The sequence below is a fragment of the Hemiscyllium ocellatum genome, chromosome 39 (assembly GCF_020745735.1).
Source record: "Hemiscyllium ocellatum isolate sHemOce1 chromosome 39, sHemOce1.pat.X.cur, whole genome shotgun sequence".
Taxonomy (NCBI): Eukaryota; Metazoa; Chordata; class Chondrichthyes; order Orectolobiformes; family Hemiscylliidae; genus Hemiscyllium; species Hemiscyllium ocellatum.
Window position 1 is genome coordinate 21,850,731 of NC_083439.1, and position 26,111 is coordinate 21,876,841.

Below are 26,111 nucleotides of genomic sequence, written 5' to 3' on the forward strand. Positions count from 1 at the left end.
TTTGGTCTTAACCAATGCCCTGTAGAACAAAAACATAAATCCTTACTTTTATATTCAATTCCTCATGTAATAAAGAATAACATTTCATTAGCTGCCTTAATCACTTGTTGTAGAATCATTCTTTTTTGTGATTCATACACTAGAAAGCCTAGATCCCTCTTTAAAATAAATAAACCATTTAAATAACTCCTTTTTATCTTTCTGACAAGGTGAACAACTTCACAGTTTTCCACATTATACTCCATCTGCCAGATTGTTTGCCCACATCTCGCCTATCTGTATTGGTCTGCATCCTTGTTATGCCAACTTCCCAATACATTTTCCTATCTCTTTGTGTCATTTGCAATTTTAGTTAGATATCTCCTGATTAGCCTTTCAAGAGAGGTTATTACACATCTCTGGACCTAGTGGGACTTGAATCTGGGTCCTCTGGTTCAAAGGTAGGGACACTACCATTGCACTACAAATAGACCATGCCTTTGATCCCCTCATCTATATCATTGACACAAATGTTTAAAAATTCAAGAGTACAGCATAAGCACTTGCAGGACCCCATTTGTCACATCTGCCAATCTAAAAATGACCCACTTTTGCATACTTTCTGTTTTCTGCCAGAGAGCCAATCTTCTATACCTGTCAGCATGTTACCGCCCCAACACAAACTCCCTCGTCACGCAATAACCTTTTAGGTGGTACCTTTTCAAATGCCTTTTGATGACACAATGGGGCATAATCTTATGGTCACCCGCAAGTGCGTTTGGAGTTGGAGAAGACCCAAACAATTCAACTAGGTAGAAGGACCAACTGCCAATTCCATTAACAGTAACAACTTGCCTGGAGTCCGTGTTTAAAGACTTCTCATAAAGATACAAATTAGAAACAGGAGGTAGTATAGTCAGGGGATGTGGTCAGAGAGGTAGGTCCTCAGGAGGCTTTTGAGGGTGTGGTGACAAGGAGGAATGTTATGCAGTGAGTTCCAGAGTTTGCAGTTCAAGTTTTCATGCAGATTGTAGAATGGGAGGGGTAAGTGATGCACTGAAGGTCAGAGGCCGAGGGGTGTATTGTGCTGAAAAGCTTAAAAGGCAAAACACAATGACAGAACAGAGTGAGATTTGTAACTCAAACTGACATTTTGAATTCAATTTCATAGTGGAGGGGGAGAATCAAATAGGGGTGGAGGGGTGTTGGTTGATCAGGATGAAATGGAATTAGGATTTGGCGTAGGATAAGTTTTGGGCTTCAGGTCTTTGAGTATGTTAGAGTTTGCTTCGGATGGAACAGCTTGCGTAAAGAATGCAGCCGTCTGAGGAATCTAATAACCACTATCATAAAATTTAATCCAAGCTATTCTGGGTGCCTGAGGAGATGGGCACTGGATCAGAAAGTCTCTCTGAATCATGTTGCACAGACATTTATTTACCACTTGGAATACAAGCAGCTTGTCCATGAGACAACAGGTTGCACTATAAAAGACAAAATCACTTCCCAAACAATGAGTCTGACAGATTTATTTTTATTTAAGTTATCATTGTGTTAAAATGGAGATTCAAACCGTTTCATAACAAATATTTCAAAGTTGTAAGTGATTTGGAGGTGCCTCTTCAGGCAAAATTATTTTAGTCGCAATTCTAGAAGGTTCTGCTTTCATTAAAGCATATGTTCTAAGTCATATTGTGTGGTTTGCCTCAATTGCAGTTTATTTTCATTACCTGCACATTTAAAAGCTTCATGACCCTAAAAATGAAAATGAAAATTATCCAAAATCTAAAGCTCCATCTCGCAGATCCAAACAAAACCAGATGCTTACTGCGATGTTCAGCCATTATATACTGTGTCCTTTTTAGGTTTTGATTTCCTGTTATGATCCAAATATCTAAAAGCAGCTGTGTCTCACAGAGGTTAACATTTGGTTTGATAGGAATATCACAAAACAGGACATCTATTTTCCAATAAAAAGTGCACCGCAAGGTCTAGTGTAATAAAAGGTCTGCCTGCTAACAGCAGTGATCTGCTCCCTTATGAAAAGCTGCGCTGCTGTCCTCCAAGAAGTCTGCTTGAGAGACTTTCTTTTGCATCTTTTAATAATTAATTTCTTATGATGATTGAGTTTCCAGTAACTAAGGTTTCCTTTGCTGGAATTTTCCTCCTGTGATTACCGGAACAATTGTATTTTTTTTATTAACAGACGCTGAGCATATATTTTTACTCATTAGTTTACTTTCTTCTATGGAGCAGATACAATTCTGAAAAGATACAGCCAAATTCTATGACACAGGATTTCGAAAACAGGAGAGCTACAAGGGTTGATTGGTCTTGTTTTCTCTACTTACATTTGTGATATAGTGTATACTATCTTCTTGAAGTAATTTTTTCTGATTCTGATATAAACACATTACATTGTGATATGGGAAAAGCTGGAGAAGTTCTCAATGAAAATGTAGAAGTTCTGCTTGGTGCAATTTATGCTGTGGAACCTGATGTAGAAAGTATTTTTGCAGCAGTTTCTTCATGTCTGTTACTAGCCAACAGGTACAACCTCTTGCCCCTGGTACTTCCACTCTGGTCCTTTATTAATCTTGGTCACACTGACTACAAATAGAACTCTTTGATCTCCTCTGTTGCTAAAGCTGCATGTAAGTAATTCTATGTTTATTAACCCAAGACTTTATTTTCCCTTCAATAATTTTAAACTCTTAATAAAAGCAAAGCCAATTCAAGGATAAGCCAATAATATCTCAGGGAATGTGGTGATAGGGAGAGCAACTAAATCAATGGAGTTAAAGCGAAAGATTGGCCATGATCGACTTGACTTGTGGATCTGGGTTAACACACCGTATTGTATGGTCCTGCTGCTATTTCCTTTGTTCTTAATACTGCTGGCATATTTAATAAAGCTCTTCCTCCTAGCATTGCTCTTTCATCCTGAACTGAGGTAATTCCTAATTTTCTGTAGAAGCAAACCTCCTTCCTCTGCTGTCTGCTGCATCTTCACTTGTAACTGATGTAATCTTTACAATTGATATTGGTGCGGTCAATGTCCCACTATGGTTTCTCTCTTGTTCCTTTGAAAACTCAGCCTCCGACCTTTTGTACTCTCTCCCATCTCCAAACCCTCATTGGGCTGAAACTCAGACTCAAAACAGCTTCTGACCCTTCATTTATTCTTTTAGTGTACAATTGGAGATCTCCTCACCACCTCATTCTCACTTTCTTCCTCTGACTTTCAGGCTTTGTTGAAACTAGAATTTATAATCACCCAGTCTCAGTTTATCTTCCATTTTATCTTAACTTTTGTAACATTTTTGGTGTCCTGCACTTATGATGTTATGGCCTTTGCTTTGGCTTTTCAGTAAAAGTAAAATTACATTTTTAAAAAGCTGATAAAATGAATAAATTTCTTCATTTTGAAACTTCCAAATGCTTTCTAGCGGTACAAAGCCAACTTGCTTCCAGTTGGAAAATTTCTATTCAACAAATGAGATGACTTAATATTGGCACTTTAAACATAGCATCTAATTGCAATGCATTTTTATTTTGGAAATTTCAGTAATTTCAATTATATTATCATGTTCTGTGAGAAGGGAAGCTCAATTGAGCATCAATGCATGAGGACAGCACCTTTCAAACCCACAACCACTTCCAGTTGGAAGGATAAGGGCAGCTGATACATGGGTACACCATTCCCTGCAAGCCACTCACCATCCTGACTTGGAAATATATGGCCATTCCTTCACTTTTGCTGGATTGAAATCCTGAACTTTATTCTCTAAGGGCACTGTGGGTCAACCAACCGCACATGGACTGCTGCAGTGCAAGAAGGCAGCTCACCACACCTTCTCAAGGGCAACTATGTACAGACAATAAAGTCTGACCATGAGCGAATAAAAATAATCCATTCCAACTCACTCCTGGCCAGTCTCTCCAATTAAATCCTCTGCAAATTTGATACCATCCAAAACTCTGATGCCCATGTCCTAACTGCCCTGATTTCCACTAGTCCTCAGTCAAGCAATGCCTCAATTTTAAAATTTTTGTCCCCTTTTTGAAATTCCTCTGTGACCATATCTTCTTCCTATCTCTGCAAATGTCCCCAGCTGCACAGCACTTTGAGATATCTGTCCCCCCACCCCCCACCCCAAATTGAGATGTTTTGAGTGTTGACAATTTTAATTGCTCTACCATTTGGACTGTGTTTTCAGCTGCCAAGATAGTAAGCTCTGAAATTGACTCCCTAAAACTTTCCATCTCTCCTCCTCCTTTTTCTTCTTTAAGATTCCGCTTAAAAACTTTGACCAAACTTTAGTTTTTCCTGTCCTAGAATCATCTAATGTAGCCTGGTGCCAAACTTTGTTTCATAGACCTCCTGTGAAGTATCTGGGGATGATTCATTACATTAAAAGAGCTATATAAATACAAACATGTTATTGGCTGGGCAAATGCTAAAAAGGTCCTGTGATTAGAGCAGGTGAGAGTGACAGCCAATGTTGTGCAAGTTAGACAGTTGACAAAGGGGATGCCCCACATAATCACTGTGCTTTATATAACCCGCTGCATCCCCTGAATGCAACGTCCTCTCTTAACCCAACGTCCTACTGCCTCATCATGTGACAAAGTCAAGAATGGGGTGTTTTGAAGTTTGAGGAAGGAACCATGATGCTTGGATTGGTGCCACAGAAGAAGAGCATGTTAAGAGGGCAATTTGAAAATCATGAAAGATTTTTAAGCAGTAAGTCATTAAAAGGCTATTTCCTCTATTTGAGGATTCAGTGATGCATGGGTAGTAACTCAAATTTGATGCAGAGGTTAAGGATTGATCTTACACAGGGAGTATATGGAGGATGGAATGCTTTTCCAAAGGGAGTGTTTGAGACCGAGATTACTCAATCTTCTAAGGGATTGATTGTCAAAGAGAGAGATCAGAATGGTGAGTTTAGTTGTGATTGTTCAAGCAAAGAGCCAGGTCAGGCACAATGGATTGAATGGCTTCTTTCTGTGCTGCAAATGGTTATGGTTCTATGTTTTCTGGTCTCTTTGTCCAATTCTTGCTGACTACAGCTCACCAGCTGCACGGTTTCAAGTCAAGATACAGGATTTACTCCCATTGACTTTACTAGATTTCAGATCATTAAATGTTTAAATGGAAAACGGCTGTGTCCGATGTCATGTTCCAACATACCTCACCAGCTGCAATGCTTACATTTCACTGCAATAAAGTAAACTCTGCTTTTCATTTTAAAAAAAAAATTAGCCTTACCCACAAAGGAGAAATGGACTCAGAAGGCAAAAATCATCAGTGGGCATCGGAATAAATGCTTCAGAACGTCACTAATGGTGGGGAACCCTTCAGGTAATCAGTGAGGTGTTAGGAATTTGGCCTGAAATCTAATGGGCTTGATTTGCCAATGAGGTCATTTCCTCCATGTCACCAATTTGCTGTTTGAATCATTATTTGACACAAAGTTTAGAAGGGAGAGAGAACAGTGTAAATGGAAGGAGGAATTTGCAAAGAGGAAATCAGTAGCAGAGCTGTAATATTATTGGATTAATAATCTAGAGGTTAATTCCCTGGGGACATTGGTTCTAATCCCACCATGGCAGCTGGTGGACTTTCAGTTCAATTAAAAACTTTGAATGTGACATTAATTCAGGAATGGTGCAATGAAACACAATCATTCACGTTATCCTTGAACAATCTGTATGATAGGCAGAGGGACAGGTAGTGTCGATGAAGTAGGGAGGCTGCAGATGGATTTGGACAGGGGCTAGGAGAGTGTGCGAAGAAGTGGCAGATGGAAACAAAAGAGAATGTATGAGATTAGGAGGAATAGAGGTGTAGACTATTTTCTAAATGGGGAAAGGCTTCGGAAATTTGAAGCACCAAGGGACTTAGGAGTTTCAGTTCTGGATTCTCTCATGGTTAACATGCAGGGTTAGTTGGCGGATAGGGAGGCAAATGCAATGTTAGCATTCATTTCAAGTGGGCGAGAATACAAGATCAGGCTCTGTATTTGGAATATTGTCAGCAGTTTTGGACCCTGTACCTAAGGCAGGATGTGTTGGCATTAGAGGACATTTACAAGCATGATCCACAGAATGAAGGACTTAGACTTAGACTTACAGTGTGGAAACAGGCCCTTCGGCCCAACAAGTCCACACCGACCCGCCGAAGCGCAACCCACCCATACCTCTACATTTACCCCTTACCTATCACTACGGGCAATTTAGCTTGGCCAATTCACCTGACCCGCACATGGACTGGCTGTGGACCCTGGGTCTGTGTTCGATGGGATGAGGGGGGATCTGATTGAAATTTACGGAATACTGAGATGCCTGGATAGAGTGGACGTGGAGATATTTATCCCCCTGAGAGCACAGCCGCAGAGTCAAGGGGCAACACTTTAGACCTGAACTGAGGAGGAATCTTTTCAAATCACTAAGCGTACTTAAGACAGAGACAGATAGGTTCTTGATTGGTACAGGGATTGGGGTTACGGGGAGAAGGCAGGAGGATGGATCAAGAAACATATTAGCCATGATTGGTGGCACAGAATCGATGGACTGAACGGCCTAATTCTGCTCCTATGTCTTATGATGTAATGGAAGCTATAATTGATTGTCATAAAAGTCCATCTGACTCATTAGTGTACTCTCAGGGAAGAAATTCTGCCATCCTGGTCAGTATATGACTCCTGACCCACAGCAATGCCCCCTGAAATGGCCCAGCAAGCCATTCCCTTCAAGGATAATTATAATGGGTAGAAAATGCTAACTTGGCCTGCAACGTCCACATCCCACAAAAAGAATGAAGAGAAAAGGGGATAGACAAATTTAATAAATGGATGAAAATATGGCAGAGGTGTGAGGTGACTTTGAGGACAAAAAGGTTACATATACTTTTTTAAAAGGTAATATAAAACTGTGAACTGTAAAGCATCAGAGAGATTCAAGTATCCAAGCACGTTTAAAACCCATAGACAGATACAAAAAAACTTCAAGATGGTGAATGCATGGTTGCTGTTTAGCCTAAGTGGGGGTGAAATGCAAAGGGAAGGAAGCAATGCTTCACTTATACACAGTCTTTGACAGACTTCAATTTGGAACACAGTATTCAGTTTTGAGTGTTGCTCTGCTGGAGGTAGCTTGGTACAGATTTTTAAGATCCACACCCTGCTGTGTGCAGGACTAAATTACAGGGACAGGTTGCATAAGCATGGCTCATAATTCTTTGGAGGAGATGGAGCTTGATCAAGGCATTTAAAAGGTTATTAGCTACAAAAAACACTAAGAAATTATTTCCTTTGTTGGGGGGAAATCAAGATCCAGGGAATGTAATGATAACATTAGAACAAGTGTGTGCAGGAATGAAATCAGGAAACACGTTTTCATGTGGGTTCTAGGAATATTGAATTTTTCAAGACAGATAAATTACATTTTGGTGGGTAAAAGGAATATTGAATTTTTCTAGACTGAGATAAATAACATTTGGTGGGTAACCGTTTTCAAAGTATATGGAGTAATGGCAAGGAAGTGGACGTTGAGATGTCTATCAGACCAATGGCGGAGCAGAGACTAGATTAGAGTGGTGCTGGAAAAGCACAGCAGGTCAGGCAGCATCAGAGAAGCAGTAAAATCAGGAGGCCATTCCTGATGAAGGGCTTTTGCCCGAAACATCGATTTTCCTGCTCCTCAGATGCTGTCTGACCTGCTGTGCTTTTCCAGCACCACCCTGATCTAGACTCTGATCTCTAGCATCTGCAGTCCTCACTTTTGCCAATGGTGGAGCAGGCGTGAGCAGTTAAATGACCCGGATTTGATTTCTCTCCCCTGAATTGTTGATTGCAGGAATGCAGCTCTTTCATGTTTGGGGATCAATAGATGAGGAAGACCAGATCTTATCTTGCTCATTAAAAGCTCAGCTCGGTGCAAAAATGCTCTTTTTCTAATGAATTGAAAGCGATTCTGCTGCTGTTTGGTGCACTGAGTTGCTTTTGCTAAAGAAGTCTTTACAATGTTTGGATATGTTCTGGAGAATATTTCACATGGTTCTGGCTCATATACAAAATGGAATCTCACAAGTGAGGAAGGTTTATTTTCTTGTATCTGTAAACCATTCAACTTGAGGGTGTTGGAAGAGAGGGGAGTAGACATGTTAGGAAATAGGGCTGACCCAGCTGCAATTGCAAGTGAACCTATGGATGGAATTAGCTCAATATTCTGCTCTGTCATTGAAAAATGCAAAGGGGGGAAACACCAAAGCTCTGAAATATAAGTTTATGTTCAGTATACTTAAAGTAAAGTAAATCTAGCACCACTGTTTTGGGATAATTCAATGACCACTCCATTTGAAGGTGCTACCATCTCATTCCCACCAGGCATCCGGACTAAAACTCAGCCCTCAACTCCTCAAAAGCTTCTTAATTTTTCAGACCATCACAAATCTGTTGAAGTTATAGCCTCTTATAATTTAGACAGTTTACAAATTGGAGAGATTGAGGGAAAGAAATTGTCAAAAGTAAAGGATTTTTTTAAGCTCAGGCACAAGCAGGAATGAAGGGTGCCAAAGTGTGAATACGTGGTAACAGTAAAACTGCTCCACAAAAATAGCTGACGTGGAAAATGTTTGGTGGGCTGACAAACTAGGTTCGGAGTCCATTGGCCTGATAGGAAACTGGTGGGAAGGTGGGAAACCACATTGAGGAAACTGGTGGGAGGAGGGTGGACAAAGCATAGAATAAGAGCAGGAAAGATTAGGCAGAGTGGAAGTGCACAGAGGGATAATACTCAGACAAAGAGGAAAGTGATGCAATGCGAGATGGACATTTATGCCTGAGAAGTAGGTAAGGGGAGAATAGTTGACAGAAGGTCCAAAGATTGAGTGGGACACTTTAGGGTAATGTAAAACTCTTTAACTATAGCAAACATAAAATTAATTTTGCAAATAAAACAGAATCTCCTAACAATATATGCAGTGAGTGTGAGAATGATGTAGCATGGTGACAAGTAGCAATGTTTCCACTCCCTTGACTGAGGATCACTGACAAATGTGACAAGTTGCCTGGCCTCGCAGCTGCAGGGCAGCAAGACCAATGGAGTTTGAGTCTTTCATGTGCAGCAGAGGTAATAAAGTTCCAAAAGGCAAGATGTGGATGCTGTGAGTATCCAAGTAGGTGAAAAGTGTGTGAGCACTAACAGAACATGCCAGCAGTTCTGAGATGCAACCTGCTCCAATCCATGGATGGATATCCACCCCTGCTCGCAAGCTCTCCTGGCTCCAGCATTAAAATTAAAGCTGCCAGTTGGCCCAAAATGCAGCATTAAAGTGCATGACTGTTCTGTAAGTGGATCAGGGATATGGCATAAGGACAGGGTGAGGCTGATATGTGTTGGTTGCCAATGTCTATAGACAATGGAATGCATGTGGTCTTGGCCCATCGAGTATGCTCGGAGATATTCGTGACTGGTGTCCAAGATGGAGGTCCAGAGGAACAAGCAGTGAGCTGAACTTTGACTTTCATTTCAGCAATTAGAGTCATAGAGATGTACAGCACAGAAACAGACCCTTCAGTTCAGCCTGTCCATGCTGACCAGTTATCCCAACCCAATATAGTCCCACCTGCCAGAACCCAGCAAATATCCCTCCAAACCCTTCTTATTCATATACCCATCGAAATGCCTTTTAAATGTTGTCTTTGTCTAATTTCTATCCAATGGGTGGAATAAGTAAAACTGCATATTAATGAGGCAAAATTAAGTAATAATGAGATATTAATGCATGCTAATAGACCTCCTAAGAGTTGGATAGAGCTCTTAAGGATAGTGGAATCAAGGGTTATGGGGATAAGGCAGGAACAGGATACTGGTTGAGGTGATCAGCCATGATCATAATGAATGGTGGTGCTGGTTCAAAGGGCAGAATGGCCTACTCCTGCACCTATTGTTTATTGTCTATTGTCTCCTGCTGCGCTGTCATAAGAACCTTGTTCAGCAATTGGTTGGAAAATGGAGCTTTTTGCTCTCGATGTCCAGAGGCTGCATGCTGGATATTTTACCCGGTTTTCCTAAGTTTCTCACCATTATCCACATTGTCCAGGGCCAGGACAACTTCATTACTTAGACTCGTTTTTGAATTCCAGAATTGTTCTTTGAATTTACATCCCTGTAGTTACAGTGGTGGGTTTCAAAACCACATCTCCACAGCATTAACGTCAGAGTTCTGGAATACTAGACAAGTAATATTACCAACATGTTGGGGTTTTTTTTCCACTTGTTGTCCCTAGGTTCTTGCTTTGACTGTCTACAAAATATGAGGGTGTTTCAAAGGAATTCAGTGATTGTTTAGTACATCCTGAAAAGAATTAAGTCAATGCGAGTTCTTTCTTTCCATTTATTAACCAGTACTTTCTCAAATGAACATTGCCATAATCACACTGTGATTCTGAAACAACAGGATAGAAAACCAGTAATACTTGGACGTGTATTTGTTGCAAGTGGGTTGTTCAACATGTAAGGAAACCATGGAATTATTTACCATGAACTGAGACCAGACGTTGCTATTGGCCATTGATGAGTGGCGAGAGACAGGATGGGGTCAACTTCTCTGTGTTTCACTCCTCATGACAAAGTATTCTTTCTGGCCTTTTATCCCACTATAAGCAAGTCTAGCCTTTAGAAGATAGCCAAATTCAGATGCTCTTTGCACATCAGATATTTTAAAAAGGAAGGTATTAAATTAATGTTGTGCAAGAAATGAGAGAATAAGTAACTCTGTGAATCTGAAATAATGGTTGATGCTGTCCTGTTTCTGAAAGATTTCAAGAATGTCTTGTTAAAAGTCTGAAGTCAAAAGAGGAGGAAGCTATTTCCTGTCTCAATCCCTTAAATGCCAGAACTCAGCACTTTTTTGGGGGGCTATTTCATCCAAAAGTGTCAATTAAAAGTAGAATCAGCCCACAGTAATTTCCCCAAAGCATTCTTCTGAAGTTTTACATAGTCAGTAATGATTTCCCATGATAATTTTTTTTCAAGTATAAGGAATGACGAACATTTTCAAACATCCTTTTGACCAAAGCTCATACGGCACTAATCATACCATGTTGTGATTACAAAATTAAGGAATTTCTTTCAAGCCATAAAGCAACAGGAAGCAAACAATAACTCCGAGCCTTAATAAATCTTCTGAGAAAAAACTAAAATACTCCCATTTCTCTGGTCTTATTAGTCAGGAAGTTGCACATTTTCAGATGCCAGTAAACTCCTCATATCTGATAACTGATCCCGTCACCCTCCAAAATCTGCCTAAGATGCAAAAGACATTAGACTCATCTTGCAAACTCTCTTTCGCATTTTTAAATTGACTTGATTAAATTCACTTGCAAAATTAATTTTCTGTTTCAAAAATGCTTTGTTATGTCCAGCTGACTATTGCATTTTGAAGTGAGGGAACTGTTCATTTAAAAGAAAGGGAACAGTCAACGTTTGTTTAGGTTCAATAGATGACTAGAGTGAAGAAAAAGTTTGCCGATGCCCCTGTGTTTTGTGTCAGACTTGATACTAATTTATGTATTTCTAGAAAAACAAATATAAATTGTTTCCTTTATATTTTCAAAACAAGGTTGAGGTCTATGACTTTAAAAGGTGAATACTTAAAATACTTAAAAACCAGAAAGAATATCATACCACTTTTCATAACACAGCCAGTTAAGTACTTGTTCAAAGTGTGGTCACTGTGGTAAGGCAGAAGTCTCAGTGTACTTGACGTACAGCAAGATCCCAGAAATATTAGTTCGTACATTGTCAAGCAGTAATGACAGGATCCAACAAATTGGCCAACCAGCCTCATTTGATTATTAGTGCCCAGTTAAAAGTGTCAATCCCTTGGGTGTCTTAGCAGTTTATGTGCAGAAGCCCTGGTCACCTCTGCAGGGATCTTTATCAATGGGCATAGTTCTGTCACTGAATGTACAGGCTGACCATGTTGAATACGGAGAGCCCATTTTTAAAATATGATTTGAATTTTTAACATGAACATAGCTCCCACACACTTGTAGGCCCTGATCTTTCACAATCACATGAAAGGACCGACAATGCAGCATTCTTTCAGCGCTGAATGGAACTGCCAGATTATGAGCTCAATTCTGAAGTCTCTGGAGTGAAGGGTTAAACCCACAATGGTCTTTTGGAGGTTAGAGTGAGACTGAGCCAAGGATGACACCTCACAATATTCCAGTGATCAGGTGACAGTGAGTAATGATGGTACAGCATGATCTGTGCTGGATCACAGCTACAGAAAAATCTGAGTGTGCTTTTGGAAAGATTGCCTTTCAGTATTTCTGTCATGTGTTGTTATGTTCCTTGTGTTTTATACTGCCAATAACCAAACAAGTCATGTGTGTTGACATCTTTTTCATGTTTTCTTTTGTATCTGTGCTGGGCAAATTCTTTAGCCTTGATTATGGAAGCCATGTTAGACATTATAACTAGGACATACAGACAATCAAATTGTGCCATTTGGTGAATTCTGTCTGTCTAACCTCCTCTGGCTGACAAAACCTAATGTTATTCTGCAGTTCAGCTGGTAAAGAAATCTGCTGCTAACCCGATTGAATGTGAAAAGACTGCTTGAAGTATGCTATTACTTTCATATCAGTAGCTGGCTGGACACAGGAGAAGCATCAAAGTAAATGGAAGTAAAACTAGAACCAAATCCCACCCGCCCAATTTTCTGAGTTAACAGCTGCATTAACTACAAACCCCATCATTCACTCGGCAGGGTTTCCAATTTGCCTCGAGTGTGCTCGCCTTCATCCCCTGATTTATTTTAAATAGGAAAAGCGTTAAAGACTTTGAGTGGTCACAGAATAAGACTTGTGAATGTGCTGCAGTTACAATGTGTATGATATCCACTCTCTCACATACCTATCACTCTCCTGATATGTAACAATTATGCAGTCGTATGTTAACAGCTGCTTCTAAAACATGCCCATTGGCTATGTTACATTTACTTTGTTGAATCTGTTTTAGTCCTCACTGATAAAATATTCAGTATCCAAGCCAGCCTTGCTCCGATCTATGAGTTATCACTTTTCCTCACTTGAACTTTAATATTACTAAATCTCAGAACAGCCTCAGACTAAAGTTTGTATTCTGTATTTATCATTAGGTTGGAAAATTAATCCAGGAAGCAGCTGGGAAGAGTAATCTGAAGAGAGTAACACTGGAGCTGGGAGGAAAGAGTCCGAACATTATTTTTGCAGATGCTGATTGTAGGTTTAACTTAAAATGACAACTATTGTACAGAGCAAGGACACACACATTTATAGTACAAAAATGCCCTCCTATGCAATTGGACTTACACACAAGCACATGCATGACAAAACTCTCAATTTTGATGTAGTGCACAATTAGATTAGATTCCCTACAGTGTGGAAACAGGCCCTTCGGCCAACCAGTCCACAGCGACCCTCTGAAGAGTAACCCACCCAGACCCATTTCCCTCTGACTAATGCACCTAACTATGGGTAATTTAGCATGGCCAGTTCACCTGACCTGCATATCTTTGGACTGTGGGAGGAAATCGGAGCACCCGAAGGAAACCCACACAGACACTGGGAGAATGTGCAAACTCTGCACAGACAGTCAAACCTGGAATCGAACCTGGTACCCTGGTGCTGTGAGGCAGTGCTAGCCGCTGTGCTGCCCCAGTGATTGCCCAGGCATCAAATTACCCATCACTTACTCAATGGAAAGAAAACAATGGTGTTAAATAAGTGGTTAATCCATTAAACCTTGTTAAACACCCCTCTGAAATTGGACATGTCAAGTAACACAGTTGCATGCATAATATCTTGTTGCTCTTAAGTGTTTCCTAAGTGAGATTTGAGTTGTTGTACTTACTTAAACAGCAAGCGATTGCAAATGACACAGTGACCAGTGACAGCCTCCACCTTTGCCAACTCAAACCGTTGCCTGTTACCTTCCATGTTGGAAGGTGATGTCTGCTGAAAAGTCTGGTATATGAGGAATAGTTCGTTTTACTCAGATACCCTTGAGGTAAAGAATTTGTAATGAGAGAATTTCATTATCTCTTCTTAAAAATCATTTGAATCTGATTTGGCTCTGGAGATGTTCCTTTTATACTTTGAAGATTATATGATGTGTAGTAGTACTTTGATACCGACCTACATAACTGCTGAGCCACAGCTGTTAGTGCTGTATATAAAACACTCCACTGTGTTTTAGAATGTCATTTTTCTCAACTTCTTATATTTAGACAAGAAATCTGTGGTTCCTCATTTTCTGTAAATATTTGGAGGGAAACGTATGACACTTAGAAATATATTGTCCAAGATGATACTGGAACTTCCACACACAGAAAAGGTAATAACTAATCGCTCATGTGCCATGTTGTTGGCTTATGCTTGCAGTGGATTATGCTGTGGAACAGGCTCATCAGGGAGTGTTCTTCAACCAAGGCCAGTGCTGCACAGCAGGATCTCGGATCTATGTAGAGGAGCCAATCTATGATGAGTTTGTCAGAAAGAGTACAGAACGTGCACAGAGGAGAACAGTAGGAAACCCTTTTGATCCTGCCACTGAGCAGGGCCCGCAAGTAAGATTTTCTTAAGCAAAACAAACAAAAAATGGTTATGTCAACATTTGTTCACTTTTATTATTGATAATTTTGAACACACACTTTAATTTCTTAGAAACTTTTGACATAGCCCTGTGCATTGGAGTCAATCAAGAAACACTAAAACAAACACAATAAGCCACTGAAAGATACAATTCAGATTAATTTTAGTAAACTGTACTAGTATTACTAGCTAATTCTAGAGGGAGAGTGACTGTAGATTTGGCCTTACTTTTCATCGTACAGTTTGTTATGTTATGGTATCAGGTTGAGTTTATTATGATGTAAGTTTGCTCATTGTCGGGGTATAAGACTAGGTTTTTTTTTGTTGAATTATAAGGCTGGGGTTATACTGTACTGTCTTTAAAAAGCTATTTCATGGGCTGTGAACTTAGCTGACAAAGCCAGCATTTGTTGCCCATCCCCATTTCCTCTTGAGGTTGTGGTGGTGGTGATGGATGTAACGGTGGTGGTCATGATCGTGGTGATGATGGATGTGGTGATGGTGATGGATGTGGTGGTAGTGATGGTCACAGTGATGGTGGTGATGGTCATGGTGATGGTGATGGATGTGTTGGTGTTGATGGATATGTTGGTGGTGGTGATTGTGGTGGTGGTGATGGTGATGATGATGGTGGTGGTCATAGTAGTGATGGTGGTAATGGGCTGCCTTCTTGAACAACTATAGTCCACCCACCATGAGTTTCAGGTTTTTTACACTGAATAGTCATCAGATATTATACAATTGGATATTTTACAGTATGATATAAGCTTACTACGATGTAACTTTTTTTAACTATACAGATTATAAGATTGCATTTGCTGTGGTACAGAGCGACCAACTGTGCTCATAATGGATTTTGTTTATCTTCAGATTGACAAACTGCAATGTGATAAAGTCCTTGAACTTGTACTAAGTGGTATCGCTGAAGGAGCAAAGCTTGAATGTGGTGGCAAAGCATTGGGGAAGAAAGGATTCTTCATTGAACCCACTGTATTTTCAAATGTCACAGATGACATGCGGATAGCGAAGGAAGAGGTACTGGACTCGATTCTAATTATTTCCAGTACGAAGTTTATAGATTATATCATTCAACAATAGACTTTGAAATGCTATTTTACTGTTAACTTGTATTTTAATTCTGAGTATCTTCATTTATTTGTTTCAGATTTTTGGCCCAGTTCAACCAATCATCAAGTTTAAAACTATGGAAGAGGTTGTGGAAAGGGCTAATAAGTCTCAGTTTGGTCTGGTAGCTGCAGTCTTTACCAAGGACATCGATAAAGCATTAACAGTTTCTGCTGCGATGCAGGCTGGGACAGTCTGGTAAGGAACCACAACGTGAGACAACTCTCTCCTAAACTCCATCACATTTCTGAATTATTTTTCAAGAAAAAAGATCATTGATCAAAGATCAGACCAGAAGAAAACCACAAAGATAGATTTCTTAGATTTTAATTTAGAGGCTGTATAAGGTGGGTGGTGTCAGACACTGAACTGACCAAATCAGATGAAAGTGGGTAAAGTTTGCAATACGATGCTCATGGATTAGAACCACTGTCACAGGAGCATGGACTGTCAAACAACTCGTATTAAGCAATAGTTCTACATTGGGAGTGGAATCTTACAAAATGTGACAGATCAACATTTTCACAAATAATCATACAGAGTCATAGAGTCTGTTTTGACCTTATTACAAACTTCAATAGACAACAACAATGAAACAAATCCATATCTACAAAGGAAGCACTACCAATATACACTAGCTACTTTGTACAATAGAGAGACAGGCCATTCAGCCCATCATGCCTGTTCTAACTCTTTCAAAGATCCATGCAATTAGTCCAATGGTTCTGCTCCTTTCCCAAAGTCCTACAAACATTGGCTCTTCAATAGCATATCAAAGCACCTTTTTGTCAGTTACTATTGAATCTGCATCTGCCACTCTTTCAGGCAATGCATTATAAATCATAAAAACTTGATGCATAAAAATCTTCTCATTTCCTTCCAGATTTTCACAAATTATCTCAATTTTGAGTCTTCAGGTTACTAAACTGTTTCCAGTGGAAACAGTTTCTCTCCATCTACTCCATCTAAACCCTTTATAATTTTAAAACCCCCCATTAAATCTCCCCTTAACTATATGAACTCAAAATCCAAGTTTCTCCCATCTCCCAATATAACTGATGGCTGTCTACCATTCTAATAATAAAACATAATGCCCAGAAGTAGACACAAGTCTCTAACTGAGGCTGATTTCTAAAGCTTTACCATGACCTCCTTGTTTCTTTACTCAGTGCCTCTATTTATAAATGATGTGGAGGTGTCCAGTGTTGGACTGGTGTCACAAAGTTAAAAATCACACAACATCAGGTTATAGTCCCACAGATTTATTTGGAAGTGCACATAGACAATCCTTTATCTGAAATTCCAAAATCCAAAAAGCTCCGAAATCCGAAGTATTTTTCCTGCAGATTTTATCTCATTAGTCAGGTGGTTTGGCGTGCAAACACAGTTCATGCAACACCACACCCACTCAACCCACATCACTCAGCGGTGTGGCCCAGCATTGGCAGGCATCAATTCTGTCTCAGTGCGTGTAGTAATCACAGGTGGGTCTGGTGGGTCTGCTGTTCGGTAATTTTTAAAAATGTTACAATGAAAATGTCGATTAATCTGAAAGACAGCTGGTCCTGAGGATTTCGGATAAAGGATTGTCTACCTGTACAAGCTTTCGGAGTGCTGCTCACTCGTCGGGTAGCTAGTGGGGCTGGATCATAGGGCACAGAGTTTATAGTAAAAGATCAACTGATACGATGTTTTGAACAAATCTAGATTGCTGTTAAGTCTTTAATCACTTAGAATGGGTCACAGGTTTTGATTCATTAATATGTACATCCCAGAACTTCTTTCAGTTATATTCCTGAAATAACCTATGGTTTTATAAAAGAAAGTGACATTTCAGCAGAGACAATGCTTTAAAGTTGTGAGGTTAGAGTCCGTCTGTATTCCAACCTTGAGTCAGACTGGTTCTATTTCCAAAGTAGGAATTTATTAAATGTCACGTGGACTGACTGCTTACAGATTATGTGCTTTTTTGAACAACTTAGAATGTATCTGCAAATGCAATTCACCCCATAGAATTCCATAAATTCCAAATAAATCTGTGGGAATATAATCTGGTGTTGTGTGATGTTTAACTCTATTTATAAAGGCAAGAATCCTGATTGATTTTGTTATTAAGCAGCTTTTTTCGACAACTCCTCAAAGAAACGATAATGTGAAGTTCCCAGACTCTCTCTTCCTGCATGCTCTTTAAAATTGTCCCTTTTAGTTTATGTTGGATCTACTCATTCTACTTTCCAAGATGCATCACTTCACACTCTTCTGCAGTAAATCTGCCTTGTGCCTGCCCATTTCCACAGTCTGTCCATGTCCTCCTGACGTCTGTTACTAGCTTCCTATGACATAGTTTATTCCAGAAATATATCCAGTTATCTACTGAAAGTAAGTACGGGGAATGAATGCTGAACAATGGATTCAAGCTGTCCAATTCGGTTGATGTGTTGCTACATCACTCACTGCTTTTGCAGCTTGCCAGTCGCTCTCAGACTCCAGTCTGTTGCTGGCACAAAGCATTGCACAGCCTCTTGCCTCAGATGGTTTCCAGCCTGCTTACCAGTGACTGTTTTAGTGAGCTCACTCCATTATTACAGTCAACGTTTTGGAAGGAAAGAATATTTATTGAAACAAAACATATCAAAACTCAAACACTCATTCCTGAGCAATGTTGAACATGAATTCTATTTTTCGTTTTATTCAGGATCAGCAATTTCTAGATGTGGAATATTATAAATAAAAATGCTCTGTCATGAGTTGGAGCACTCGATGGAGGTTTCTTTTGTACAATCAGGTTTATTTATGCTTTTTCAAGTTTTACTTCTGGTGAAATACGACGGCTTTAGTCTATTTTGGGCCTTGTCTAGTGAAATGAAATGTGTGTAGGGACAGAAGATGTTAACTAGTAACTAATGCAATATTTTGTGTCATGCTGAACTCCAATCTGCAGAGTCCCTTTTCACAGCCAGGTCATTGATAAGGAATTACAATTGACTTCAGTGTCTCTCAAATGAGGAGAGAAAGCCAATCAAGGTTCCCTCTTTTGAGTTCCCTCCATCAACAAAAGGCGACCATAATGTTGGGCAGAGCCTGTGATCTTCCACATCTTCTTTGCAATGGACATAGAGATCAACTGTGTTAGGCTCCCCCATCATTGAGGACAGGGATATTTCTGAAGCCTGCTGCTCCAATGAGATGTTTAATTGACCACCACCAGTCACAATTGAATGCAGGGCTTAGATTTGATATTGTGGAATTGTTTAGACCTGTCTAATACTTGCACTTTCTGCCATTTGGCATGCAATCAGTCCTATTTTGTAGCTACACAAGATTGACTTCTCATTTTTAGGTATGCCTGGTGCTGCTCCAGGCGTGCCCTCCATTGAAGCAAAGTTGATCCCCTGGTATGATGGTAGTTGTAGATAGGTAGTGTGACAGGCCATGTGGTTGCAAATTCTGCTCGACAGGTGTGACACTGGAAAAGAACAGTAGATCAGGTAGCATTCAAGGAGCAAGAGAAATGACGTCAATTCTCATGTTCCTCGGACACTACCTGACTTGCTGTGCTTTTCTGGTGCCACACCTTTTGACTCTGATCTCCAGCATCTGCTATCCTCACTTTCTCCTGGTCACTGTGAATTCTGCTGTTGATGACAGTCATAGTGCCTCATGGATGCTCAGTCTAGATCCATTCAAATTTAGCATGGTGATATTGCCACACAACACAACACTTCTCGGTGTGAAGATGGGAGTTATTCTCCTCAAAGACTGCGCTACTGTTGATGATGGACACTGAAGCCACCCAGTCAGAGCACATTTTGTGCTCTTGCCACCCTCAGTGAACAGAAATTACTGGAGAAACTCGGCAGATCTGGCAACATCTATGGAGGGAAAACAGAGTTCAGTGACTTTTCATCTGAAACCTCCATGCTATCTGTGCTCATCTAATTTCTGGCCTCTTCTTTATATTTATTACTCTACTATTAGTCGCCATGCCCTTCTGTTGCACATGCCTCAAGCTCTGGAAATCCCTTCCTACACCTTTTCTCCTTTAAAATATTTCTCCCTTAAAATCTACCTCTTTAATCAAGCCTTTGGTCATTTGATCTGATGTCTCTTTAGCTAGCCAGATGTTGTTTTATTTTATAATGCTCCTATGAAGCATTTTGGTTAAAGGCACTATATAAATATAACTAGTTGTTGATGTGCACCATGCCTGTTTGAGATGAAGTGTTAAAAGTCATAGTCAATTTGAACCTCCTTGGAGTTCAAAACTTAATGCCAGGACTGCAATTAATTGTACAAGCAAGTGTTTTAACATTCACAGAGAAACAGATTGCCTCACTCACACCCGCGGAGGCAAAGAACATTCTAATCAATTAGGAGACTGACAGTTTTAAAAATCACTCATTTGAAAAACAACTCACATTTGCTCTCTCCAACATACATTTGTGCTGCTTTTTCAAATGGGGTCATGTATTGTTCATTGGTGCATTTGTTGTATTTGGATCAGAACTGGGTATCAGTTTGATTGTGATTTCAATGTGTTCATGTGATACGACAATGGATTTTGATGCACTTGATGTATTCACATTACAAAGAGAAATTTGCAAAAGGCATTTCCTTAAAAGATTGGCCACACTTCTGACAGTTCTTAGCGTATATGCATGCATTTTATGTACATGAAGTTATTCTGGAGGCATATTTAGTGGGGCTGATAACATCAACCCTCAAACTTGCTAAAAGTATGCTCCAAATTGATTTGTATTTTAAAAATCCTGGCTCTGTACCACGGAATTTCAAGCAGCAGCAATTACTCCAAGAGCTGAATCATTTGCACAAATGTAATTACTGAAACAGGACAACTTTTCATTAAGACAGTGGAGGAAGAGTGGAATATGACATAGTTGAAGCTTTGAGTTTTTATCCATTCTGAATCTTTTAAGGTTGTGTTGACTCTTTTCCAATCTGATGAATTTTGTTCATCTGTCACAATTCATTGTCATATGTTGCACATCAAACTCTAAACCCTCTTGTGAATACAGTTAAAAATCATCTCTTATGCTTTTTTTCTTCACTCGTCTTGCAGACTTCAGAATTGAGTGGATTTCTTTAAACAGTAATTTAATTCAAATTAAATTCATTCTTCTTTTATTGCAGGATTAATTGCTACAATGCCTTAAATGTCCAAAGTCCCTTTGGAGGATTTAAAATGTCTGGCAATGGAAGAGAAATGTAAGTAGTTTTATAGACTTGGGTTTCGGAACACTGTGTATCTCACCAAACTTAAGAGTGCTGTTTTATTTCCACAAACACATCTTCTGTTAAACTTAAAAAAAATTAAACACTGGGGAAGAAGAAAACAGAATTCCTCAAATTTGCAAAGTGTTTTTTTAAAAACCCGTTTTCTGATTTCAGTGTCAAAGTATTATTTTAGTCAACCATACAATGTGAACGTGATATTTATCTCTTTCGTTCTCTTTCTCTCTCTCTAGGGGAGAGTATGGGCTAAAGGAATATACAGAAATCAAAACTGTAACAGTCAGAATTCAACAGAAGAATTCTTAAGGTCGTTGGGGCTGATGTTTTGTACATGGACCCAGTGAATCCATTCTGTGGTCAGCAGGACAAACATGCACAATGGTGGGTTGTGCAGTATACGGTTGAAGCTTTATCTTATCAAAAGTAACAAAAACTATACTAGTGAATGTATATGTAACACAAATACTGTGTATTTGAGGAAAATACAATAATCTCAGCAGATTCCCCGAGTGCATTCATTACACATTTCCCCTCAAAATCATTTCAAGCCTTATAGAATCTGTCCACTGTGGAGACTTAATAGACTGGGAACATTTCTAGTGTCACTGGACTGATAGCCTTGTTCTGCCTCTATTAACACTTTGAAAACTGCCATAGAAGCTAAAGACCCCTGGTTAAAAATCCGCATGTGCTGTGAGCTGGTTCAGATCCACGAAGGAGGGGGAGAAGTTGAAGGGTGAAGTCAGCCTAATGTTCACATCCCTTCAGTGGCGCAGTGTAAACATCAGTCTAGGCCCACACATTCTCTTAGACAAAAAAAAGGTACAATTATGCAAGCGAATCACAAAATCCAGTGTGTTCTCATTTTTCTGATGCTTGGGCAAGGGTGGGGGGGCCGGCGGCAGCAGGAGCTGGAGGCGGGGGTTGAGATATGGTGAGGTGCCTCTATGGGTTACCCAAATATAAATGTGTAGGTATCTGGGCTGTACACTAGTTGATTCTGGATATAAGTTTGCCAGCTGAGCTGGAAGGTCAGCGAACAAACTTACATCCAGAACCTCAACTTGAGCTACAAATCTTCTCAAAACTCGTTAACTGGTTGATTCTCATAGCCATTCCCAGCAGAGAACTGAGACTGCCATTAGCTGCAAGAATTCAACGTTTAAGATATAAATTTGCACTGGAACAATATTAATCTGCTGCTGTCCATTTACCTCTAAGGACAAGGAAGCCTCGGATTTCCCAGTGTCAGTCTCACTTGGGAAGGGCAGCACAGGAATCCCTGAGATTGTGGAGGGTCCATATCCATCGTCTGAAGACATTCTCTTTAATTATGACCTTGGGAATGCCTGTGCACCCCCCATGAGTCCAATATGAGGTTTGAAAGTGAGGATATGGCAGAACTGGTGGGCAGATTACCTATATTGGTAATCACAATTTACATAACATCTACTATTTCGAGGATTGAACCAGCCCTTCAGCCCAAGAGCCAGAGCAGTGTTTACACTTCACATGAGACTCCTCCTGCCCTTCTTCCCTCAACTTCATCCACATCTCCTCCTTTTTCTCCCATGTGTTCAGCTCCCCTTAAACGTATACCCTACACAATATATATCAACACAAGCTGCTCCCTGTGGTAGCCAGTTCCACACTCCCAGCACTGCCTGAGTGGACCAGTGACCTCCTGGATTGGATTTATTCACAACTTTATTCTTATGGGTGCTGATAGTGTTCCCATCTCATAACTGAAAGCTCTCTATCTGGTCATCCCTCAGCCTTCCCTGATCCAGCAAAAGGAGTTGCTGTTCATGTTTTTTTCTTAATAGGAGTACTTTGGCAGTTCAGGTGTCTTTATAATATTTCAATGTTAAAATATGTTTTCATTTCAATTTTTCAGCTCAGTGCTGCAGGACAATTTTTCTTCTGCTCTGCCCAGCCACTTGGTGTGAGCCAGAAACAGTGTGAGCAGCACCCATTCAAAATATACACAGGCAGCTGGGCAAAGCATTTATAGTGGGTTCAGGGAGAGTAAGAGTAAGTGGATAAAAATTTTAACCTCCCACAATACCTACTCGCCGCCTCAAACAGCCCCAGGAAATTCAGGACCAGGATTCAGTTCTGTACTGGTTGTCAGAGAGCAATGTTAGATTGTGCAGCTCTCTCCTCCTCCCCCAACCTTTTATTGTATTCTTCCAGCAGATGCCAGCTGTTTTAAACAGCACCAGGTTAAAAGCAACTTAAAACAACCAGTAATAAATCAGAAAGTGCTGGAGGAAGAAACTCAGCAGCTGTATGGAGAGGGTAAAACAGAGCTAGCATTTCCATGCTCTGAAGAAGTCATTGAACTCAGAGTGTTAGCTTTGCTTCTCATACCAAAGATGCTGGCAGACCTGCTGAGTTTCTCCAGCAATTTTGGTTATCACATTTATGCTATCCAATGAAGATGACTTTCTCCAGTCATTATGTGTATTGACGTAAGAATTAAACATGAAAGGGCTTTCACTGTTGTTACTTCAAGTTTAAAATGTTTTTTGAGCATTGTAAAATGTCTCCTGGAATACCAACTAGTACTGCATTTGTTTATGTCTAATACAGAAAGCAGCCCAGAACAAAACTAGACCTGAATTACATGAGGCACTAATATTAGGCAATTTCTTTGGCAAATCTTTGTTCTCACTTATTTCCATAATGGCAGCTTGGTAAGTTACAATGAATAACCTCCTCACTTCATTTGGCTATAAACAGTGCTCTCCTCTGAATACAGAGCTTATCCTCTTCCTTGTTATCTCCCTTGCTAAGGGAAGGTAGATTTGATAAAGACAATGCCCTTATATATGTGCCATGTCCTCTTTCTGTGTTGTCTGGGACATTGTTACATGTTACACCGTTAACTGTTGAGTGTTATCAATATATGGAATAACTCTTGGGCCTTGGTAATATTGAGCAGCTCAATACCTAGGCAATGTTGCAATGTAACACGAGTCACTTGATGTTGTATCAGACATTAGACATCAATGAATCATTTGAAATTTTTGTCTGCTATTTAGCGATTTAAACACAAGTATTATCACCCTTTTAATCATTATGATTCTGAACAACAAAAATAAGGCACAGCAAGAGGCAATTTGCAGCTCATAGCAGAGAAACAAAATCTCTTTAATCAGTCAAAACGTCTGAAAATGAGGTAACTGGTTGGCAATAATAACAAAGAATGTATCATATGAAGTGAGAGGATACCAAAGTAATTAGGAACTTATTTCAACTCTTGAGTGGTTAGTCTAGAAATTGCTTTTGGTGATATTAGCAGACTAATAATTAACACAAGTAAAAGGATATAGCTTTGTCCAATATTTTAACATAGGCTTTAATCAATTTAAAATAAAAAGTTAACATTTCTATTAAACTAGTACGTAGAGGAATTCCTTAACCATTAAGCATTCAACCGTTAATATCACAAACAGTCATTTCAAGGCTTATGTATGTTTAAAATATTTTGTTGTTACAATATAATTACCATGATAAAAATGAATCCTTTTATTATATTTCATACTTCTCAATCAACACATATGGAAACTGAGCATTAATTTGATAAATTACCATTATTCCTGTTTTTTTTCCATTTCTATGATTTAGGTCACCTATGGTTGATGTCACAAAAAGCAATAATGTATAAATCCTTGCATTTTTATACACTGCAAATTTCTTCTGTTAACTGTACTGCAGTTTTGAAATCATGTATATACAATTATGTACTATGAAGATATAAAGATATTTTCTATACTGTTTTTCATTAAAGAAAGAAGACACATTTGATATTGGAGTCTAAGAATTATGTGAAACAATTTCACTAAAAATCTGCTGATGTTTTAGAACAGTGTCAGCCGTGTTGTGTTGGTTGTGACTAGATTGTGTATACACAAAGTCCCTGCCTAGGAATCTATTTCCTGGCACCTGGTCAAAAACTAGTTTTCATTCTCCAGACACTGCATACAACAGGAATACAGGACTCCCAAAATCAGTCACCGGCATCTTATGTTTCCCTATTACCCTGTCTGAAACAGGACTTTATATTTGGAACCCAATTCATTTTCCCTCTCTGACACATAGACTAAAATCAGACAAAAATGGAATGACTACACTTAGTTCTGGCAACTGTACCTGAATACATGCCTCTCAGTATTTAGACCTGAAAAACCTGCCAATCATGAAGACCCCACAGGCAGTTTATAATAAAATTACCACATTTGATCCATCCAACTCACTATTATTAAGAGTTTTTGTTCTAATATATAAAATTCCACTAATTGTTCAATATTTTAACTTCTATTGTACTAAAGGTACAAATAATGTCAATGTTGACAAACCTGCATAAATATTTGGTTATAAGAATATATCCAGAAAGACAACTGAACATTTTGGCAATTCATTTGACAGCTAATAAATGTTTGACTATGTTACAAAGTCTGTGAAAAGTCATTATTATTTTTTAGTGAGGCGTGAAGCAGTTGAACACATCCATCTGAACGTGTAGCAGGTGTGGTGACATCACAGCAATGACATTCTACACAGCAATGACATTCTACACAGCAATGACATTCTACACAGCAATGACACTCTACGCAGCAATGACGCTCTACACAGCAATGATGCTCTACATATATGTGTGCAGTTAGTTAAACAAAGATTTGTTTATCCTCTTCATTCAGTTCCTTTGACTCCTTCTACCAGAGAGATGCTAAAGCTCCCACTGCAGCACTCATTCATTTTTATACGCTTTCAAAATTTTCACCTCCACTAAACAGAGTGGAAAATTATTCCACACATTGATCACTCTGTGTGAAGAATTTCTCAACGTTAGCTCTAAAATTGTCTTTTGTTAGTTTGGGCCTGAACTCCTGTCAAAATCTAGTGTAATATCAGAGGTTACTTTTCCCATTTCTTTAAGTCAGAAGATCTCTATAAGGATATCTCTCCAACACCATCTATGTTTGGATGAAAACTTCAGGTTATTCCAATCTCTCTCTTTAACTCGATGTCAAAAAGTGAGGAACACCTCATGCCTTTTTAATCTGTCTTCAGCATTTAAACATCTCTCCTGTC

General features: G+C 39.4%; 1 protein-coding gene across 2 annotated transcripts in view; it reads left to right on the forward strand.

Annotated features, from left to right (window-relative positions):
* The window catches only part of aldh1a2 (aldehyde dehydrogenase 1 family, member A2), a 70,784-nt gene extending 46,191 nt beyond the window's left edge, over positions 1-24,593 (forward strand). For both annotated transcript variants that reach the window (XM_060853272.1, XM_060853273.1), the window contains 6 exons: positions 13,160-13,262; positions 14,424-14,608; positions 15,504-15,668; positions 15,799-15,956; positions 20,910-20,984; positions 21,245-24,593. In XM_060853272.1, the coding sequence (XP_060709255.1) occupies positions 13,160-13,262; positions 14,424-14,608; positions 15,504-15,668; positions 15,799-15,956; positions 20,910-20,984; positions 21,245-21,317 (759 nt within the window). In that variant the 3' untranslated portion in view covers positions 21,318-24,593. The remainder of the gene's footprint in view (positions 1-13,159; positions 13,263-14,423; positions 14,609-15,503; positions 15,669-15,798; positions 15,957-20,909; positions 20,985-21,244) is intronic.
* The last annotated feature ends 1,518 nt before the right edge of the window (positions 24,594-26,111 follow it).